The sequence below is a fragment of the Taudactylus pleione genome, unplaced genomic scaffold (assembly GCF_031769625.1).
Source record: "Taudactylus pleione unplaced genomic scaffold, aTauple2 ptg000536l, whole genome shotgun sequence".
NCBI classification, from domain to species: domain Eukaryota; kingdom Metazoa; phylum Chordata; class Amphibia; order Anura; family Myobatrachidae; genus Taudactylus; species Taudactylus pleione.
The window spans coordinates 1,858,111-1,881,649 of record NW_028284938.1 but is presented as its reverse complement, the minus strand read 5'-3'; the positions used below and the strand labels follow the sequence as shown (position 1 = coordinate 1,881,649).

The 23,539-nt window shown below is 42.2% G+C and overlaps 1 protein-coding gene across 1 annotated transcript in view; it reads left to right on the top strand.

Moving 5' to 3' along the window:
* The window catches only part of DNAH7 (dynein axonemal heavy chain 7), a 482,851-nt gene that overhangs the window by 204,531 nt on the left and 254,781 nt on the right, over positions 1 to 23,539 (top strand). The window contains exons 30-33 of the mRNA XM_088451023.1: positions 8,847 to 9,023; positions 12,133 to 12,264; positions 12,459 to 12,680; positions 13,530 to 13,727. Coding sequence (XP_088307149.1) covers positions 8,847 to 9,023; positions 12,133 to 12,264; positions 12,459 to 12,680; positions 13,530 to 13,727 — 729 coding nt within the window. The remainder of the gene's footprint in view (positions 1 to 8,846; positions 9,024 to 12,132; positions 12,265 to 12,458; positions 12,681 to 13,529; positions 13,728 to 23,539) is intronic.

Sequence of the window (23,539 nt, the reverse complement as noted above, 5' to 3'; positions counted from 1 at the left end):
TAAAAAGTGGAATGTTATGCAATGGCCAAGTCAATCCCCTGACCTGAATCCGATTGAGCATGCATTTCACTTGATGAAGACAAAACTGAAGGGAAAATGCCCCAAGAACAAGCAGGAACTGAAGACAATTGCAGTAGAGGCCTGGCAAAGCATCACCAGGGATGAAACCCAGCGTCTGGTGATGTCTATGCGTTCCAGACTTCAGGCTGTAATTGCCTGCAAAGGATTTGCAACAAAGTATTAAAAAGTGAAAGTTAGATTTAGGATTGTTTAGTTTGTCCCATTACTTTTGGCCCCTTAAAAAGTGGGAGGCACATATAGAAACCGTTGTAATTCCTACACCGTTCACCTGATTTGGATGTAATTACCCTCAAATGAAATCTGAAAGTCTGCAGTTAAAGCACATCTTGTTTGTTTCATTTCAAAGCCATTGTGGTGGTGAATAGAGGCCAAAATCTGAAAATTCTGTCAATGTCCCAATATTTATGGACCTGTATATATATATATATAGTTTTTTTTTTAAAACATACCGTATATACTCGAGTATAAGCCGAGTTTTTCAGCACATTTTTTGTGCTGAGAAAGCCCCCCCTCGGCTTATACTCGAGTGATGCTCCAGGACCAGGGCTGGTCCTCCCCTTACGCAGCTGAGTAGGGCGCCACATATTGGAGGGCACCTCACTCAGCTACGTACCATGCGGGCCACAATGCAGACTGTTTCTCTGTGACACAGCTGCACCGCGTGTGTAGCGCTGACCGGACGGAGTTTGGTCAGCGCTACACAAGTGACAAACACACAGCCGCCGGCATCGGTAGCTGTGTGTTTGTTGTAATTAGCAGCCGATGAGATTCTGTCAGACTCTCATCGGCTGCTGCTGCTCCCACTGTGGGAGCCATCTTCCAGGCTCCCGCAGTGGGTAATGGGAGAGACGTCATGATGTCATGACATCTCTCCCATAATGCAAAGCGGCCGGAGGAGCTGGTAGCAGCGTCTGGACCAGGAGCGGGGTTTCAGGTAAGTGTTTTTTTTTTTATTACCGGTACGTCTCTCTCTACTGGAGGGGCTACTACTGGGGGCACTACCAGGGGGGGGGGGGGTTACTACTGGGGGCACTACCAGGGGGGATTACTACTGGGGGCACTACCAGGGGGGAATTCCTACTGGGGGCACTACCAGGGGGGGATTACTACTGTGGGCACTACCAGGGGGGGATATTACTACTGGGGGCAGTACCAGGGGGGATTACTACCAGTAGCTGCTGCATTTCCCACCCTAGGCTTATACTCTAGTCAATAAGTTTTCCCAGTTTTTTGTGGTAAAATTAGGTACCTCGGCTTATATTCGGTAAGTACACAGGGGGCTAGAGTTACACTGACCTGCTGTGCTGAAAGGTCATCATGCTGGGCTCAGGGCTGCCTTCCCTCATGTGCTAGGCTACTCATGGACACATCTTTAGAGCAAGACGGCCAGGGGGCGGAGCTTCGGCGAATCCGTTGTGGCGGGGCTTCAGCCGGCATGTGTATGTCCACCAGCAGAGAGGAGAGGAGCAAGGGGGAGTGGGAATGGGCTAAGATTTGGCCGGCCAGGAGGTGAGTGAGCTGGACTGTTGGTTGTGACAGGAAAAAAAAATGTTTTTCCTGTCTGCACGGCAGTCAGTTTCCTATTTTCAAAGGGAGGTCTGGAGCTGTAGCTCCACTCGCCCCATTGTTAATCCGGCCCTGAGTGCGCCATATACAGAACCTACTCCTCTCTAAAAAATATATAGCTGTTATCATTACTTAATGCCATTACCGCTGTTACCGCTGTTAAATCTGTGAAGATGGGTGGTAGAACTGCGCTCTCGTTGACCAGGGGGTGGTGTGTTGTGGTTTCGAGGTCCTGCACCGTTGTGTGGAAGTACCTTTCCCGCACTGAAAACGTATGGGGGTAGGGGGTAAGGTGCGCTCTTCCTGCTAGTACTGGTGATGACTTGTGTGTGTTTGTGAGTGGTGTTAATTAGAATGTTTCTTCTGGTGGTGGTGATGTTTTGGGAGTGAGGAGGGTGTGATTGGGTATGGAGTGTAGTTTGGAGTAATGTGAAAAGGGGAATGGAATAGGATCAAAATGAGGCCAGCGAGACACAGTAATTTTGGGCAAAATCTTTTATTGAGTAGTCACAATGCTGCTCTGTTAAGATCCCGGGCAGGTGGGTGGGGTTCAGTGATGAGTGGTGATGAGACTGGGGAGGTAGGTGGACCCTTTTAGGGGGCTCCTTCCCGTGCGGTTCAGTGACCTTGCACGTCACCCCTGCTGGACCTATGGTCGACAGTCTAGGAAGTCTCGGGGGGTGGGGGGATTTGCAGAGTGGGTTGGAACACCTGTGCGGCGTCCCGCGTGTTGGTGTGAGTCTTGGCAGTACTTACCTGCCGGTAGGTTTTTTGTTGTGGTGATGTAGGTCGACGTTGCGGCCGTTGCAGATTGGTTGGAAGCTGCAGGTTTGTTGGTGAGCTGGATCAGCGTGTTGCTGGTGTGCTGCAAGTGCACGGCTGTTCTGATTGGTCTGCGGAGGTCAGCGACCGTAGTATGCAGCTGAAATTGGCTCTTGGTCGTGCCGCTGGTGGTGCGGAGCCAGAGGTGTGGATGGGTGAGCTGCTGGGAGGCTGGGTTGCAGCGTGTGTGCTGGGACCACCCCTGGGGGGTGGTCTGCCCGGGATACTGATTAAAAAAAAATCCACTGAGGAGGGGGGATGTGGAAAGTGTGACTGGGATGGAGCTGGTCACTGGCGATGTTGGCTGGGCGGACTTGCGGCCGGATGTGCGGGATGCTCTTATCACTGACGGTCCCTCGTGGAAATGGGGATCGACGGTGGAGACACCCCTGGCCAGGAGTGAGTTGCTGAGCACGCCTGGGAGCAGGGGGGGAGAGGGGCTGGTCCGGGGTGGAGCCGGTCACTGGAGGTGTGAGCGGTGCGGACCAGCAGGCGGGTGGGCTGAGAGCTTTCTGCACTGGTGGTCCCTGGTGGGGATGGGGATCTTTAGTGGAGGTCAGCCTGGATCGGTGTCGGGTTTGATGTGAGGGTCTCCAACGCGTTTCGGCCAGGTGCTGTTAAATCTGTGCCTACTGCTACTACCACTGTCACCACTGTTAACTCTGTGTACACCACTGTTATCAAATAAACCCACCATCCTGGTTAAGGACATCTGTGTGGACTAATTTACATTTCACATTCCGCTGACACGTATTGCAACCAAACAGATTCTACCAATAGGTTATACAAATACCCACAAATAATAAGTATTCCCTGGATGTTTCTAGAAAGGGGCTGCAGCAGATATTGGAGTTTGCAAAAGTACTCCCCATAGAAACCGATGGGGGCTGCTTTCTTGCTGAATTTACCTAGCTCCGGAATGTGAAGCTTGGTCCAGGCCAGCTAATGCCATCTGAAGATGGCTACCTATCGCAAAAAGTACTGGGACATAGATCTATAGTATCCCTCTCCTTCGGCACTCTCCACTTGCACATGTGTGATCAGCAGACCACACAGGCGCAGTAGCGAGGCAGCCACTGCGTAAAGTGACGCTAATGTGATCACTTTACTTTTACACATTGCAGAACAGGCTTCTTTCAGAGCCCTTGTCCCTGCGTGTGTATAATAGTACCGGTGGCGTGCGGTGAGGTCAATGACTGGTGAGGCACTGGCTAGTATCAGAGCCAGAGTTAGACACACATATAGTATATTGACCTGAAAGAGGTACTTTAAATCCACCATTCAATTGGCAGGTTGCATAATAACATACATTCCCCTGTATCTCAACAGAATTTACAGCAGAGAAATACTCAAAGCCAACAGCACAATAACTAGAAATACATTCACCTGTATCTGAACAACTCAAAATTTATTGATTTTTGCAATAGGTGGTTATACTCCTGTAAAGAATCTCATTTATTCCAGTTAAGACTAAAACATATTTAAATATATTGTCCAGGGCTTCTTTTTACCTAATAGTGGGTGCGCCGCTATTAAGCTAACGGAAGACCTGGACAACAAAATAGCCACTTGGTGAGTAGTGGTAGGGAGTGTATTGAATGTATTAAACTAAACACTCACATGCTATAATCAAAACATACTGACAAAAAATGCGCTAAAACATATGCTCAGGCATAATTTAAGTATAATAATACTTCTCAAAATGGATGTGTCTTTGATTCTCAATGTTCAGTGAGCAGCTCCAAATATGCAAAAAAAACCCTTAGAAACTTACAATAGTGCAATACTGCTAAAACAGTCTTTCAAAAACACCATCCAGTGTCCATAGGGGCAATGTAGTGTTGCTAGAATGCAGATTCCAATCACCAGCCGTGTTCCCCGTAAGATCAATGGAAATAGCACCACGTGAAATCACCGTATACAAACTGATGCTTACATAATGCTTACATGTAAGCCTGCTGTGTAAATACACATAAAGGGTTTTTTTTGTCATCACACCTTTACATCAGTAAGATGGAATGTCCACCCATCAGGTTCAAAGCAATTATTTTATTTTCACAATATTAAAAAACAGGGATAATACACTATTTATTCTATCACTGTAGGTCACATCGTATATTTATTCACCAACTGTAGGAGATAAAAAAAAACCCGGGTTGTCTCATGCTCCAAGGTGGGACCAATCCGTGCTGCATTAAAAAATGTATATCCCCTGGTCACTGTATATCCCCTGCTCACATGCTGCCTGCCTGGGCTCTGCAGACTGACACTGACAGTCTCCCAGTCACAGAGTGACAGCTGGATACAGTCACAGTCAGTGCTGGATCTGATGCCAATCACATCTGCCTCACCAGGGCCGCAACTAGGTGGGGGCTAGAGGTGCACGTGCACCGGGTGCCGGAATGCAGGGTGTGAAAAAGGGATGACTCACAGTGGCTTGGGGGCTGCAGTCGGAAAACGGCCATCCAGAAATGCTAGAGGTCCTTACTGGACCTCTAGTGTCTGTCTCCTCCTTGGTGGTGGCCATTTTTGGATGGTTATTTTCAGCAGATTCCATGCGGACTAGCCGTCCGCATGGACTCTGCGGAAGACGGCCATCCAAAAATGGTCGCCGCCAAGGAGGAGACAGACACTAGAGGTCCTACTGGACCTCTAGTATCTGTTAGGCCAGCGCAAGTGCCGGGAGAAGATGCTGAAAGCTGCATCCTCTCCTGGCAACGAGCATAAACCCCATGGCAACGAGCATAAACCCCATGGCAATGAGCATGTAACCCCTGGCAACAAGCATAAACCCCATGGCTTCGAGCATAAACCCCATGGCAATGAGCATGTAACCCCAACAAGCATAAACCCCATAGCAATGAGTATAAACCCTATAGCAATGAGCATGAAACCCCCTGGCAACGAGCATGAAACCCCCTGGCAACGAGCATGGAACCCCCTGGCAATGAGCATAAAACCCCTGACAATGAGCAGGTAACTTTAAAGTAATTAGAAGCCTTACTGTGGGGCATAAAATGGTGTCGGGCAAATACGTATGTAAGTGGCACTTTGGTAATAGGCATTACAGTATGTGGCATAATGTGTAATGGGCATTATGGTGTGTGGAATAATGTAAGTCACTATTCCAGGGACTTTTGACTAGTGCACTGCCTTATGGAGGAGCAAGGACAAAATCCAGGTATGGGAAGGGAAGGGGCACAAAATTGCTACCTTGCACCGGGTGACAGATATCCTAGTTTCGGCCCTGGCCTCACTGACAGGGGCATGCTGTGATGTGGGCTGAAAGCATGTCCCTGTCAATGAGGCATTTATATAGGTGCCGCTTCTCCTGCTTTTTTCAATGGGCTTTTACTGCTGCGGCCCCCCGCTTCATCTCCTTTCCTATTCTCAGCGGGAGGCACCGCTCTTGGTCCATCCCAAACAAATTTTACACTATTTCCACTGTAAAAATGATTAGAATAATATAAAGCAGATACTTATGACACAGAATATGTGTCATAGGTATTTGGTTTGTATTATTATAATCATTAATGCCTCCCCTGACTGTTTGTCCCTGATTAGTAAGGGCCTGTGTAAATTTATATCATATTGTCGCAAATAGTGGTGACAAGAAATGATAAGTATCAGGTCTATGACTCGATTATTCGGAAATATGCCCCGAGGAATTCAAGGGGGGGGGCGGTATCCAGGTTGAGTGAGTTTCAGTAGCAGGTTGACACAAGAAACATATGAAAACCTATCTTTTCTGTTCACATCTGAAAATGTTCAACCAGATATTACTCTGTAAAATATTATTATTTTGAAGTGTAAAATATGTTTTCTGCATGTAACCTATATTATCAATGTTCAGTCTACGATCAGCCCATATAACTGTAATTGATAATGAACAGAATCTCAAATAAAATAGAATGGTGTAGTTTAATAGATCGATAATAAATAGGTTGACAGTCGATAACCGGATGGTTGACCAGGGCCAAAAGGTCGACATATTCAAAAGGCTGACACAGAATTTGTCGACACCATTTTTTTTGTGTGGTTTATTACTAATCCTCCCTCTGGTGCCTACCCCTAACCTTCACATCAGTGCCTAAACCTAACCCTAGCCTGTGCCTAACCCTAACTGTCCCCTCCGGCAGCCTATTCCTAACCCTCCCCCAAGTGCCTATCCCTCACCCTAACCCTGACCCCTAACCATAACATTAAAAATGTTGAAAAACCATAAAAATATGTTAACCAGTTTTGTGTCGACCATTTTTTTAGACCATTTGAACATGTTGACCTTATGCACTGTCAACCTTTTGTACCTGTCGTCTATCTGTTGTCCACCTATTAACCGTCAATCTATTCATTGTCGATCTTCCATCCAAATACCAACATAAAATACCTTTGCTACTCAAGTGTTGTGTTGCAATATTTCTACTCCTTTTTTGTTCATATTTGAATTTTAGCACTGAAATGTGTCACCATTCTACCAATGATCGTGTGGAGACCAAATTTATGTGGGTCCCGGGACCCATCATTTAAAAAAATGTGGGTCCTACTTCACTGTTTCCGGATCCGATCATAATTTATGCTTTTGAGCTCCCCATATGGCCCTAGGACCTCCCTACGTGCCATCAGACCTCCCCATATACCCCTAAAATGCCCATCTTATAATCCCACACAGCATCAGACATCAAAACATGTTTCTTAAATGCATGTTTAATACCTCAATAATCCTACATGTGCACAAAACAAGCCTTTAGGTATTAAGAGGCATATTTATAAAAAATAATTTAGCAAAGCTGAGTCCCTAGCTGCCTATAGTGGATAAAAGATGCGCCTAAATGCGATCACTGTCTACAGTATGCTAATAATAAGCAAATAGATATTCATGGATGCCTGGCAAATTATTAAATGAAACCCATTAGAATGGAGGATCAAAAAGTTCATTATGCAAAAATTTTAATTAATTACTATAGAAACTGGTATGAGTCCTTTTTCATTCAAAATAAATGATGATTCTACATTAAGCAAACTGTGTAAACACACAGATTTTCTGATTATACTGGGACTTTGAAATGGAGTGGCAAGTGATGGCCCTGTATACCAAACACTGCAGAATTGGAAATATTTCCCTTGGTAAATGGGAAAATATGGATTAAATAGGTTAGAGTTAAATATAATTAAAAGCAAAGTATATTGTCTAAACAATATAAAATATGTAGACCTTACGTAGACCTTACAGTGCATATCACAACAATTGCAGACTCAGGGGCCTATTTAGTAATAAATGAGAATTGCTGGTGTGCACATGTGGTAGGGAATGTTGATTGTAATCACCACTGGGACAGGGACTAAATATTCTCTGTAAAGCGCTGCATAATATGTGTGTGCTGTGTAAGTGACTGTTAATAAATAAATGTGCAAAGCGAAGCAAATGCAATTTATATGGGGAACAGCTCCAGCCTACTGTGACGGGATCAGAAAATCTCCAGCCGTGCTTCCCAATAGAGGAAAGCAAGCTAACGTCATTGTCAGATGGTGTTAGCTAACAGAGATGTGATCCAAAAAGCTAAGCTGTCTGCGCTTCTTAAATATCCCCCTTTATGTCATCCCTGTAGAAAACTGTGGGGAGGGCTGATGCGAGCATTGTCCTTCTGAATGCAGGAGATGCATTATTCCCAATATCTCCTGCATTATAGTCTTCTTAAAAAATTACACTTAATTGTGCCTTAAACATGTATAAACCATTCATTTGATAAATAGTATTTTGGTATAGTTTGTCAAAGGTGAAGCTTTTCCTTATATACCTGGTCACACTATTATTTTTTAATAGAATTGTTTTTTTTTTCATTGAAGCTATTTAACCCATCTACATATATTGCAAGTAAGTTATTTATTTCTACATACAGTTTTTACAGGTTACAATGGAATGTGTTAAATTTAAATTTTTAAGCAAGGAAAGAAAAGGTGGATTCCATTAGGGGCTGTCTTTAGCACCTAAAGCCAAAACTGTGCAAATATACATGGCCAGGTTAACAATGGCTACAGCTCCAGGCCTCCACATACAATTAACAAATAGGCCCATCATCATGACAGCATGATGATGACAAGTCACCAGCTGGCCACACCGTCGGTAATAAATGATACTTATAAAACTGTATTTCTATTCTCCTCACAAAATTATGCAATTCATCTACTTTTACATATTTTTGGAGACATTAGGGCTAATAGTGTAAGGGGTGTACACACCCACAGGGCTCTGGCCACACCCACACAGTACTGGTCACATCTCCCATTCTCACAATAGGTCCTTGATCATTTTCCACATTTGTGCACTTACTTTATTGTGAGAGGATATACAAACATGCATTCTTTATTTTGTCTTTTAGGTATCTAGATGTGGTATGATTTACATGGAACCAACCATGCTTGGGTGGAGACCAGTTATGGTATCCTGGATAAATCTTTTACCTCCTGGGCTCAGCAAAATGCATAAAAGTTTTATTGAAGGATTGTTTAACAGAATGGTTCCCCCATGTCTTCAAATGATTCGAAAATGTGCCAAGGTACGTGACAGCTAGGGAAACGATACTTATATGTGCTTTTATTGTAATTCACAGGGTTTCCTTCATGAAGAATTCAAAATGTCTGCTTAAAAGCTCCTCATTTATATAACATGCACACAGTTATTTACACTGTGGATATATTACACTCAAATAATAATACAAAGTTCTGCAAATAGAATTGAAGGAATGAATTAGTAGATTTAAAAAGATGTTATTTTAAAAGGTTGTCATTTTATGTTAAATAGTACTTGTAATACATGTAATTATGCACTTTGTAATTGTAAGTACATGTAATAATGCACTTTAAAGCATTAAAAACACAATTATTTCATTTCAGATGTAAAGGAAGAAAATATGAACAAAGTTGTCACAAAAAAACATTTGTTAACTAGGCTATGCCAGTTATTGTCATGCCAACTTTGAGTACATTTGTAAACTGACTTTTGTGTCGGTAATACATTAAGTATTTGTGTGTGTATTCTAAAACATCAATTTAAACTCGTATAGATGTGTCCTCTAGCATTTACATAAAGCGTCCTTGTGCGTTAAACAGCCCTTCTAGTCACGTCATGCCATGGTATGACTTGGTAGCGCCGAGCGTCTTTTCGTGCAACTTTTTCCATTCAAGTGCATCAGTGTGAAAAGGACAAACAAGCAGCTTGTGCTGATTACAATGATATGCAGCATGCCTATATTCTGTGTGCAGCAGCGGTTGTATCTGCAGAATATAGGCATGCCGCATATCAATTTAATCCGCAGAAGCTGCTTATGTGTCATATTCACATCACTGTGCGACTGCAGATGCGCTCACATTTATTGTGGCTGATCGCGGTACAATTGTGCCTGCGAATCGCGCTACGCTATGGCGCTTCCCTGATCAAGGGAGTGCGTCTCCATTCAAGCCTATGGAGACGTTGGAGTGTGTCTCCCATTATATCCTATGGAGATGCGAATGCGCGTCTCCGATCGCGGGAGTCCATCTCGCGCCACGCATAGTGCGATTTGCCGCACTATGGACAACAGTGCTGCTGGGCAGATCTGTAAGACAGACTTGAAGAGAAAAAAATCGCATGAAAATACGCTCGGTGCTTCCGAGTTACACAGCGCTCACGTGTTGTGTAACGTAACTTGTAGTGCATGGAGGATAGATGTATGTGGACACATCTGTAATAGCTTTTTGAATTCCAATTATTGTTTTATACTACTGGAAATAACAGCTAGAAAGATACTACCTTACAAATGCATCAGGCCTGATCTATAGAATAGAACAAGGCCGTTGCTCACTTCTCTTTTGACTTTACCAGACACATCGGGCCTTATGTAATGCGGTCACAATTCTGGATGCTTCCAGTGACCATCTGCTTATATTCTGAATTATCGCAACGATGCTTCAGCTCCATCCCCAGCCCTCCGGCAGCAGGAACACCATTATATGCATTTGCACAATCAGAATGTTTGGTGCAGAAGGTCCGATTGAAAAGTGCAGTCTGCTTTCACTTAACTAATAATAGATTGCAACCCTACCTCCACACCATAACATGCCCACAGGATGCTTTATCTAGATGCGAATGCCCCATATGTCTATTCAGCCGTCTGTGAGAAGCGACTAAATGTGTCTGACTTAGAATTGCTTGTAGATGCTCTAAGTTGCGTATGTATGCTGTGTGGCAGGTGCAGTTTGCCAAAACTTTTTGGCTGCATACAGAAATGCGTGCAACCAGGGTCGTAGCAAGCTATGGGTGACTGGTGCCGTTGCACAGTATGCAGAGACTCTGTGAGTGGCACCGTCACCCCTGGCCCTTGCTCCTGGCTCTTGGAATGGCACCCTGCAGTCAGGATTGCTGCTGCAGCACCCGCGGAGCGTCCTGTGGACGTTACAAACGGGCAACCTGCACAAGTATATGCAGCCGATCGGGCATCTTGGGGACGCTCGGTCAGCACTACATTTACCGGAGCTGCTGATCAAGCCTCCTTCTGCGCAACGTAATGACATCACGCGATCAGGGGGCTGGGCTGGCACAGGTCTCAACTGTGCCCTGTTACGGCACTAATATCAGACCCATCTTATTTATAAATATGTTTCTAAAAATGTTTCCAGTACAAACACACAAGAAATGTGCCATTTACACATAATTAATAGGTCAGCAGAAATCTTTCCTAAAATGTATTAAACTATTTATACTACTAAATACGTGTAGGGTTTATTTTATAGTGTAAGCCATATGAGTTGAAAGTGATGACATTTCTTTAAAACTTTTTTTTTAATTAAACAAATGCATAATGAGATGGTAAAGTAAAAGTTAGATTTTTTTGTTTCACAGTCTTGGCGGCATTGTCCCAGATCAGTAATGTGTTCTTTTCATGATGTCATGCTGGCATTATGAACATCAGGTTCTACAGCCAGAAAATATGGCATTTAGAAACCGTCACAACTTTATTTAGTGACACATGGCAACTAATGTAAAACATTATTACCTTGTCACTATTACTTGTGTCTCTCTCGCTGCTGAGGTGCTTGTGTGCCACACAGGAGCAGCGTTTCTCATTGTGTCACTAGTAAGGATGTGACAGCATCTAAATGCCACATTTTTTCAGACTGGGAAATGGGTCATTCAGAAGCAGTAATGTAACATTGCCCTTAAATGTGTTATTACAAAATGTGGAAGTCTAAAAGTCAGAGCTTTGAAAAACAGAGGTCTGGTCTCAGTATCTTGTCTAAATCTTTGGCCTAAGGCAAGAGGCTTGAGTCGATGAGATATAAATATATAAAAACACATCATAAAGATGAAACTGATTTTTTTCTTCCTGCTGAGTTATGGTACTGCTCTAATGCTCTACAAGTTTATACCATCGCTGCATTCTGTGTACGGTCCCTCAGATGAAATAGCAATATGGCAATTCTTCTATATTTTATTAATTTTTTTTATATAAAACTGAAATAAAACCAAAATATAGCAAAAATGTTATATATCTGCTGTTTGTTTTGTTTTTTATATTCTCCCTTTTATAAATAGGTTTACATAATAAAATAAATATATTTGTTTTCTGTGTATTACTGCATGGAAGGTATTGGCTAAATTTCACCATTGAACACTTTTTTTTGGTTTAGGAATTGTCACCAACTTCTGATACAAATTTAGTCCGATCCCTAATGAATCTCATGGACTGTATGCTGGATGAGTTTACTGATGAATCTTTAATTCATAGTATGAATGAGAGAGACATTTGCTCATGGTTAGAGGTAGGTATTTGGTTCACCTACACATAAAACTGGAAATGCACAATCAGACATTATCCATAATAAATGCAATGACATATCTAACACTGATGGTCATAACATGTTGCACTGGAGCTTCAGAAAATGTACTTGCTGATCACATACTTGACTAAGTTACATCAAGAGTTTCTGCAACTTACGAAAGTTTCTTCTTCAAGGGTGCGTTCTTGTTTTCTCTGATTTGGTCCATTGGAGGAAGTTGTAAGGAAGATGACCGGATAAGGTTTGACAAACTCCTGCGAGAAATCATGGAAGGACCACTCAGTGAGGAAACCAGGACCCGTTTTAAAATTCTGCATCCAGTGGATCCGCCTGAAAAACCTTTTACAGTTCCAATCCCCAAAGAAAACACAGTATATGACTACCGGTTTGTGAAGGAGGTAGCAATGCTATTTTTATTTTTCTATATCATCTGTGCAAATCATGCATTTTACTGGCATTGCAGAAACATTGTCCTTGTATTTTATGGAATACCTAGATTTTACAGTTTACCTGCAACATATATCTTATAATTTTATTGCTATTTGCCTTGATGTTTTATTCCACTTGGGGACAGTCCTTTAAAATAGTATCTAATTTCATTAACCTCAGTGCCATGAAAATTAAATTTCATGCAGGCAAACAAGTTGGCTGCAGTGAATTGAAATATGGTTATTACCTACCTACACAGAGGCATGGCCTCTAATGCCACTAATCATTTGATGACAATTTGTACAAAGCCTGCCAAGCTGTCATTCACTCTCTGTCTGTGTGTGAAAGAATCTCCTCATTCACAGTATAGCACCCTGATGCAGAGGACTGAAAAGGAACGTTTCATGTGTATCTTTCCACTCATTAATTCACTGAATATAATGATATTGTATGGTAATGATAAATGGTGAGGAGATGGGAGGCGAGGCATGGGAAGGGAATGTAGGTAAAAGGTCTCCAAAATGTGTATATGTGTCTACTTATTATATCTAGTACAATCTGAGGAAACCATAGAGAGGATGACACAGAAGAAGGAGGATGCCAGCTCAAATAGTGGCTTTATATGCTCTTTAAACAGTAAGGCAAATAAATATGAAATTGTTTAGTATGGATTAGGAAATGTAAGTTATATGCACAAAGAAATGTTATTGAAATTGTACATACTAATGAGCCACACTCATCCAAGTACCCAGATGGTATATTATTTGTTGCCTCCTAATATTGTGTTTACACATTAAAAAGTCATTTTACATCTGTAGGATGTCGGAAGATGGGAATTATGGACAGAAGATCTTATCTCAGCACCACCTATACCGCGTGATATAATGTTTAACAGAATAATTGTGCCCACCTTAGACACCGTTAGATACACAGCATTGATGAAGTTGCTGACAACACATCAAAAGCCTTCTCTGTTTGTTGGACCAACCGGTACTGGAAAAAGTACATACATTATTGTAAGTAGTTATTCGGTTATTTTCTTATTTTTTTTATTTCAGCTTTTGTCCTTAGCATTCACTAACAATTGTAAGTTTGTTTTTGTTGTGCTTTTTCTGTTACTAATATGAGCCTTTCTATTTAGTGCAGTTCCTCTCTGTAGGGAAATCCTTCTAAAATGCAAAATGTTATTTTCCCATGATATACTGTAATAGGAGAGCGATAGGGAGGGCAGTGACTGACACGTTTGTACTGATTTTCTATGGAATACTGCGCTAATGGTTAAAATAGCAACTCTGTAAAATACAAATGATCTAAGAACTAGAATAAAGAGCGCTTGTAATTGATATGTGCTATACCTGTAAGGATAAAAAAAGTTAGTACATATTCATGTTTATAAAGCGCTTTTGTTTGCTTATGTTTTGAAAGTCCTGTGCGGGGAGATCAAGGTTCCGATGTTACCGGCAGTTCGCCTCACTTAGGTGGCAAAGAGAGCTGTCTAGCTGTCCCTATATCTGCCTACCTTGTCCGTGATGCGCTGATTGTGCCAGCTGGTTCCTCCTTTGTTCGTCTCGCTTGTTTGCCCGATGGCGCTGTTTGATGACGTCTCTCACGGTTCACAGGTGGTACACTTTCCAACGCATTTCAGGCTGCCGCCCTTTGTCAAGGATATCGTTTAGGTTCTATGGTCTCTGATTGCTGAATGTTATAGTCAGTAGCAACAAAATCCATGATATGACCTTCTGCAGTGTGACACGGCCCACATTGTAGATTAGCGCCTCTTACTTCAATCTTTGTGCCCTCTCTCTCTCTCTCTCTCTCTCTCTCTATATATATATATATATATATATATATATTATCTATCCATCTATATATATATATAGATGGATAGATAGATATATACAGTGTATTTATTTAAAAAGTCCCCGGTTTAGGGTTCTAAGTCCAGTGTTTAGGGGTCTACATGTTTGTTTGGGGTAATCTCTTGAACCACTGGATGGATTTTGCTGGGGTTTTCACTATTCTATACATCATTGCTCGAGGAATCTTTAGGTAAATTAATCATTTACGACAAAAGGGAGCCGAGCAGTCATGATTTTAGTGAAGCAACTCGCAGACAAAAAATCTTGCACCACGCTTCTGTATAGGAGCTGGCCAGAGTGCTGAAACAGCAAGAGAGCATCTGAAACTGAGCCAATCAGAGATAGCAATGTGCCCTGTTGCTTAGCAGCAGCCTAGAGAGGGAAGGGAGTCAGGGACTGAGCAGGGTCACATCTGAGGCAGACAGAGAGTGAGAGACAGCCTCCAACGAACCTATATGAAGATACCCTGATGCCAACACAGTAGCCAGGAAGGAGCCAGGGGAGGCATAGCTATCAGGAATTTATTAAAAACCAACAATCATTGGAACACCAACAAATGATTTCCATTCGATGGTGGCAAACATCGGGCTGCAGCAATGAAATAGTAAAAACACTACCATCGAAAAAAATACAATGGTTACCCTCATACTTATCAACTTTCGTCAACTGTGACAATCCCATCCTCCACAGAAGCCACTCTCCCCCCCAGTTCCACTTACCTGTTGCTAATCTTCTCACCATTGTCACCCTGCACACAGTGGCGTCCATTCTCGCGGTGTCATCCGGCGCGGATAGTGATGCTCTGTGCGTGGTGAAGCCTCGCGGCGCCGAAAAGGGGGGCCACACTGGACGGAGGCATGGCCTCACGGGAAGGGGTCCTGGCCTCGGAGCCCGAACCCCCATGGTCCCGTGCTTCTTAATGGGTGAGGAGCCGGAGGTGGGGGGTGCAGGTGGTGCGGAGTCACAGTGTCAGGTGGCGAGTGCTGCACTTAATACTACAGTGCAGCACTCTACTCCTGTCACTGAGGGGGAGTCTGCACCTTGGTAGCACCCGAGTGCGGCCCACACCCCCCTTGTGAAGCCACTGCCTGCACACTCTTGTTGTCTCTTGCAGCCTCAGGAAGAAGGTCCTGCACTGCTGGTGAGGAGGATGAATCATTGGGGAGGAGGTGGGAGAAGTCTCCTGCACAGCTGATTGAGCTCCATCCTCTGTGGTGGGAGGTGCGAGCCACCACCTTCCCTGTCCATGTTTAGCTGCCCCTGCGTTCATGATAGACAATGGGGGTGGGTGAAAGTTTAAATGGGTGGGGAGCTCATTTATTGCAGGAAAGGAAGGGGGAGAGGAGGGTCTGGGCGCCCGCGCAACACTGGTCTCATTACAGCACATGACTCGTCAGTCATGTGACTGTCAGTGACATGGCCAGCCTGCTCCGGATCAGGAAGGAGCAAACTGCAGCCAGGGGAAGCGGGGGCTGCGGCTTGTCTTACAGAGACATTTTTCATTTACTGTATGCTGTTGGCAGACTTAGCAGCGCGCCCACACAGGAGCCGGTGCCCTAGTGGTAGCGTCGGTCTTGCTAAAGTAGCACACAGCAAAAAGAAGTGCCTACCAATGTATACATTTACAGTATTCTGCAGCAATATACATTACATTTTCATGATACAATAAAGAGTAAATGTTTTACAAAGTTATTCACATACTGCAAATACTGAACGTCTGAGTGTACATTTTTCATATCAGCTAAAATAGCGGTATGTAAGAGTACTGCTGGCCATAAAATATGTAATGCACCTTGCAGTAAATGTTGCTACTAGCCTATGTTTAACACCCCAAACTGCTCAGCTCTTCCCATCTTCTTGTGCAGCCTTTACACAAAGCCATATAAAGTTATGCAGTTATAATATACTCTGTGTTCTATAGTTGCATGGATTTTATTTTTTTCTGTTTTAGGCATGATTTTTTTTAATGTATGAATTCTTTTATTTTTGACCTGTACCTATGGTCTGTTGTTGCAGAGTCTGTGACACCTCACAATAAACGATGATGACGATTCTTCTGTTATTACTGAATGTACAATACATCATTTTTGGCTTTGCAGAAGTTTTGTATGGTTATCTAATCAGTTATTTGTTAGCATGTTAATTGCTTTGTTTTACTTCAATAATCTATGTGACTTTAATAAGAAATGTGTCTTTATGATATATTTGCAGTGTTTAATATGTTATAGTGCACTGTGTATTTACTATGAATCATAATTAACTTGGGCTGTTTATATTGTTCCTGTTCATTGGGTTTTGAAGAATTGCATCTTGTGGTCGGTCTATCATACATTTTATTATATTTCCATTGTATTCTCTTTAAATAGATATTCTGAAGTTGTTGTTGTTATTACTACTACTAGTATTATTGACATACTATTAAATATGTTCTACAGTATACACAGTGCCTTGATGTTTTTGTAAATAATTTTACTATAATCATGTCAGAATGCATCATTGTACACGTCATGCTCTCCAGAGCCGGCTCTAGCCATAGGTAAACTAAGCAAATGCCAAGGGGCATCCAAGCCCCCCTAGGGCCAGCGGTTGATGGAGGTTTGGGGCAGGCACAGGTCCATTGTTTGCTACTGCCGGGCCCGATCAAAACGATCAGCTGAACTCTGATTGGGCCTGGCAACAGCAAACAGTGAGCGGGCAGGCATCGGCAGAACATGAAAAGTCTCCACATGTACATGACATGTATTGTATAAATTCATGGAATGTTTCGGTGACGTCAAAAAGCATATAATTTACAATGGAAGGTACATGATCTCTTATTATCTATTATATAACGGGTATAAATGTTAGTGCAGCCAATGGCCCGCACATGCCACTTTCTAACAGATCCTTTGAACTGTCAGTCACACACGGGGTAGCGCTGGAGGACAAGGTATAGTAGTAACCAGGTACTAGTAGAATACAGTTTAAATGTCAAGACAGGTGGCGGAATAGTGCAGTGCACAGGTGTGTGGCCAAACAAGTAACTACAGAGATGGGAAAGGTGAGGTCGAAAACAGGTTTAACAAAAAAAAACAACCCATAAGACTTGTTTCAGTGGTGAAGGTTGCTGACTGTCTAAAAATTACACTGTCTATTAGTGGATGCCCAGCTGAATCTTAGACTACATATAAACACACACATCCAACTAACTTTAAGTGTACATATACATATTTGCTTATATCTTCACTTGTTTTAAAAAATCAGTGAGAGAGAGAGTAAAGGAGTGAGAAATATAATTTAAAAATAGGGGGAGACTGTAGGAATAGGGGAGATGGGAGTGAGAAGAGAGCAAAAAAACCCTGCACATTGGCTAATGACTCAGCAAATGATAGGTCCAAAATATTAGTAACATATATACTACTACACTATGTCTACAATGTGTCTGTATATGTATTAGGACATTACTACTGTATACCACAGAATTATATGTGACCAAGGGCAAACACAGGATTTCTAAGGAGGGGTTCCCAAATACTTGCATAGTGAAAACTATTTAATAAGTACCCCAGCTGTACAAGAACTACCACAATACATGTTCTATTATTACCACTTCAGGATGGTGATAATAGAGTAACATCATTTAAAAAATATTATTTTATTTTTTAACAGTCATTTTATTTAGTGATAGTTTTTAAATATTTTTCCCCCACATTTTCAAATATGTGCTTTTAGTTCCACTGCACATGCACACATCTGCAAAGACTGGCCTAGTAAAGCGGTATATTAACCCTTATCGCTCCAGACCAGTATCACTGAGAGAGCTGAGTATCCCAGTAATATAGTTTTTGAAAAGTTGCAGCAAATATTTTTTTTTTCTATGTCACAATTAATATAGCTTATACTTCTTGCTGGAGTAATAGGTCTATTGATAAATAGCTTAGGTTACTGCAGTGCCATATTTAACCCACTATGCACAACAAGAGTATCAATTGCACATTCTCTACAACTTCCCTTTTAAGTCACAGTTTGTGAGTTTGTATAAAGGAAATGAAGACAGGAAGCCCAGATTTACATGTCCTGCTTGCTGTGATGCCCCTGGGTTCTAGTGTTGTGGACTGGGCTGCGGTAAGCTGCAGGATGTTGAGTGGAGCCAGGTACAGTATGGGTGAGGACCCCCATCCATACCAATGACACATGGCATAACTGTAGGGGTGGTGCCAACACTAGTAGTGACATCCATCAGCTACACTACATAGTGACTTGCACTAGCCATGCTGCTTAGTCATGTGCATTAGCCATGGCCCCTGTTTGTAAATCTGAAAAAAGGTGATAACCTTTGGTACAGTCTCTTTAACATAGTGTAAAGTATTTACAGTCAGTTACTTTTCCTTGCCCAGCTTCATGTTGTCATTGAGGTGGGGGTATGAGGACAGTGGGATCTGGTGTTGACCTCCCACATTCAGTCATGTGCAGCAGATAAAATTATACACACCTTTCTCAATGAAGAGGGAGAGAGGGACGTACACAGAATTGGAAAAAGATCCACACAATGGTGATATATATATATATATATATATATATGGAGGCAATGCCATACCATAGGTTGTACAAGAGGTTCTGCCACTCAGGGCATAAGGCTAAGGAACAGCACAGTTTCTGCCATTGTGACAACTGTTTCAATCTTGTGGGATGCCTTTAGAGGTGCCCGGCTGCCTGGAAGAGTGCTGGGTGCTTCCTGCTCCTTGCTTGCCGTTTGCAGAGTATACTGTAGGTCCAGAGATGAATGGGGTTGGCAGTAGCTGAAGTAAATACTTGATGAAATAAAGTGGACTACTCCCGAGAAGCTCCCAATGCACAATGAGTTATTGTCTGGTAAGCTACTTAATAGATGGGCATTCCATTCAGAAGTGGTCTCCCCCTCTCAAAGATTACCTGATAGGCTGACAATCTATTGAGTTCTCAAAGCTCCCCAACAGTTCAGGTTTTAGAGATGTTCATGGTCAAGTACAGGTGGTTAAATCAAACTGACTGAGGTACTAATTAAGTCACCTGTGCTCAACCATGGATCTCTCTATAACCCGAATTGTTGGAGAGCCTTGAAGACCGCGTTTGGGAACCTCTGGTTTAACTCTTTTTGCATTGAGAACATCTTATGTCTGCTTTATGCACTCATATTTACACAGGACATTATTTAGAAAGAATAGCTGTTTAAATGATTTTAGCACATAGAGAGTAGTCAATATGTATATTTAATGATCTGAACAAAGTTTCCTGTTTCAATTTAATTTATTTAGATGATGCCAAATGTGGACTATGAGCCCGAAGTGATTTTTTAAAACGTTCACAAAGATTACTTCTATGATCAGTATATTATTACATATTCTCAAGGTAATCTAGCCCCAGGCATAAAAGTAACCTAGAGTAGATGGTAACTGTTTGGTCCAGAAAATTCTGAAGGGGCCACAATCTGTTTGAGGGCTGCAGGTTGTACATACTGTACCTGGGCAATAAGTTGAAATAAAGCTGAATACAAATCGATACATGTTTAGCCCCTGTAGTATGCTGGTTTGAATTGGTGTATGAGGGATGGTTAAATTCCATAGTCTTATATGAACACATTTTAGTTCTGCTGTAGATCAACATATATGTGTGTCTCAACTGAGTGTTAAATTGTATTATCTTTCCATTTCCATTTTAATATAACTTCATATTGTTTATTATTCCTGACTGTGCGTAAAGAATGAGGTCCCAAAGACCCATCAATAGAAATTTCACTCATTCATCTTTCAAGCAGTGAAATGTTTATTTGAGCAATAATGCCCCAATGAGCTCACTTACAGTCATCTAAGTAGTCCCTGTTGTCCCATGTCATTGTACATGCTAATATTTTTTTCTGTTTTAATTAGAGCAGTTCTAAAATTTCAATCAATCATATAGTTACTCGTTGCCATAGAACATCCCCTGTGTGGGTTTTTATGTTTTCATCTTAAATAAGTTTATTGCTATCGGGGATTTCGTTTACCAGACCAGTAGTTATACTGACATCATTGGACATGATTTCTTATAATAGCACACAGAATTTGTGAAGGAGTACTTTAAATGACTGACTAATTAGAGTGTTATGTATTATTTTAAAGTACAAACTTATGTAGCTTTTTGTTTTTACAACCTGCGAAGTTTCAACTACACTTACAGTGCAATGGTAAATTTTTTATCTATTTTAAAGTGTGTTGTGAAATACTATTGTAGCACAAGGAATGGTTTACTGAATATGTGCCGTATGCAGCTGCTTTATTTTTCTCCATTCAGTGTTTTATTGTGCGAAAGCAAGGCTGCTCAACTAGCGATACGACAACTGTGCACCACAAAGGGGAATGTACTTTGCAAATAAACAAGAAAGCAGATAGATTATACTTTGTTTTGTGCCATTTATCCTAGCGAGCATCTTGTAAGACAGTGATGTTACGGGTCACTGATAGATCTGCCTGTGACCCAAAACATTGATGCTTTGAAGATGTATTCTGAGTAAAAGCCCATGGACTGGGATAAACATTCCAGTACTCTTTACCGAAACTCCCCTCCACAGGTTCTTCTAGCCTATGTCCTGAGAACACATAGCATGAGATTAATGTAGAACAATAAGTCTATCTTCATGTAAAATGTATACTTTCATGGTACAGTATAAAAAAAATAGTATTTATACAATGAAATTACGTATACTGTGTTTTTCTGCACAGCCGGAATACAATCACAATCACAAATCAACCATACTTTATTTTCAGTACAAGGCATTTTATATGAGAACCTACACTATACATCATGTATTCAAACCTCCCAACTTTTCCAATTTCAGTGGGACAGTCCCACATTTCGGACACGTAAACTCATGTGAGACATTCATAGAGGCCTTCTTCTGATCAAGGCTGACCAGGGCTGCATATAATCTTTGATCATTGATGTAATAACTGTGTCTCGGAGGAGAGCTAAGCTATGTGCAATTCCAGTACCTGAGGTTCCACAAGCTTGGTTTATCTGTTGACAGCCTTAAGCAAGTACCTCAGCAAGGATCTTGTAGTTCTTATTCAGGAATGATACTGTATGGGCCACCAAATTGTAAGGTCTCATCTCTCCCTTTTTCATTTATGCAAGAGTGTAATCATTCCCTCCAATGTTGAAGGAATTCTCTCCACCAACATCTCCTCATACATATCTTGCTGGTTTTAGGCCAATAATGTTCCACAGTGCTGCATAGAGCTTCACACTGGGACACCACGACTGCCTATGGTCCTGTTCGGCCAAAGGGATTTAGCAGCAGAGTACAGCTACTCCAGTGCCACATGAGGGTTCCTGGCTGATTTATTAGTAGGATTATTAGTGTTAGTGACACCTGATAGGAACTTTTCAGCTGTATCTTTGTCATGTTTGTGGAGTAGAGGCTTCTGTCGTAGTGTCTGATGACTCCCACAATGCCCTCTCTTCCCTACCTGAGGATGCCTGGCTAATCTTGCGACTCAGACAGGGTAGTGTGGCCAGAGAGTAGTTTTTTGAAAAGGCAGTTAAATGCCTCACCTTCTCCAAGTTCTTCACCTTGGAACTGAATGTGATCTGCATTTTCATGCCCCCTTTGGTTTCTTCTAGGTCTTCTCGGTTGGCATAGTGGCTAGCATTACTGCCTCTCAGCCCTGAGGTCATGAGTACAATTGTGACCAAGGAACTATCTGTGTGGAGTTTGTATATTCTGCCTTTGTTTAAGTGAGTTTCCTTTTCGGTGCTCCAGTTCCACCTACACAAATATCCCTATATATGTATCTTTGTGTTTGTAAATGACTGAGCTATTCATTTTAATATGTATGCACTATATAATTCAATAAACCTCTCAGCCACACAGTTTGAGGTCTTGCACAAGGATGGCCAATGCAGAATGCCCATTGAATAGTGACACGAGGCAACCATCGCACTCCAGGCATCAAATGGAAACCCATTTCCATTGAGCTGAGAACATTCATGGTTGCCAACCATCAGTTTTTGATACCCAATCCTAGTTTTACCAGGATTGCCTCTGTCTTGTCAGTCTTCTGCTATTCCTGTTCCTTTTTCACGTCTGTTGTCTCCATTTTGCCTGAAAGAAACTGCTAAATTTGGCCATAATATATTCCCACCAGTCACTCATGATTTATCATGCTTCCATTTGATGTTGAAGGCATCTCCTTGTCTTCACTCACACATCCTTCCAGCAAAGCACATTTCAAGCATGGGACCAGGAGGAAAACCATTGCCCAGGATCCCCTTAAATAGGGGGGATAGTCAGTGAAGAAAGTGGTGTAGAGATTGGATTCTACAGTGGTTGGGAAGAGGAGAATGGGGTGACAGAAGTTTAAATACCCTCATGCTGACTTCGACCAAGAGGGTGTGCAGTAGCAGATTGCGAAATTAAATTTGCTCTAGAAAAATCCTTGCGTCCCACAGTGTGTGCACAGTAGTGATTGAGATGCACGGTCTCAGAAATATATTGGAAATGTACTGGGTGATGGCTATTCATAAGCACGGTCTTTTTTTGTACAATCTATTTTTATTGAAATCAAATCAGTAAAACATACATATGGCTAAAGATGGCCCATAGCAGAATGCATTGAAAATAAATGGGCGTGTTATTTGAGTTTTGCTGTATGCCATAGCTTAATCTGGCATGGACGCCTTTTGCCGACCACCCCATGCTGTGAGTTATCTGACCTGATTGCAACAATGGGACCAGTCAGATAAACATGAAGGCGGCTACAGGAAGAGAATCTTCCTGCAGCTGCTGCTCTCAGAGGGACATTGGCGGGCTTGTCCTTTCAGGACTTTATAAAGGATGGTTTGTGTGCTGTCTGTTATAAGGAGCCACCTCACAGGTCCAGTATACCAGTCCCTGTACAGGAGCCATCTTGCGTGTCCTCCTTGTCTCAGGTAATGAAGCAGTTTGTGGATCGTACGGCTACTCCCATGCTGCC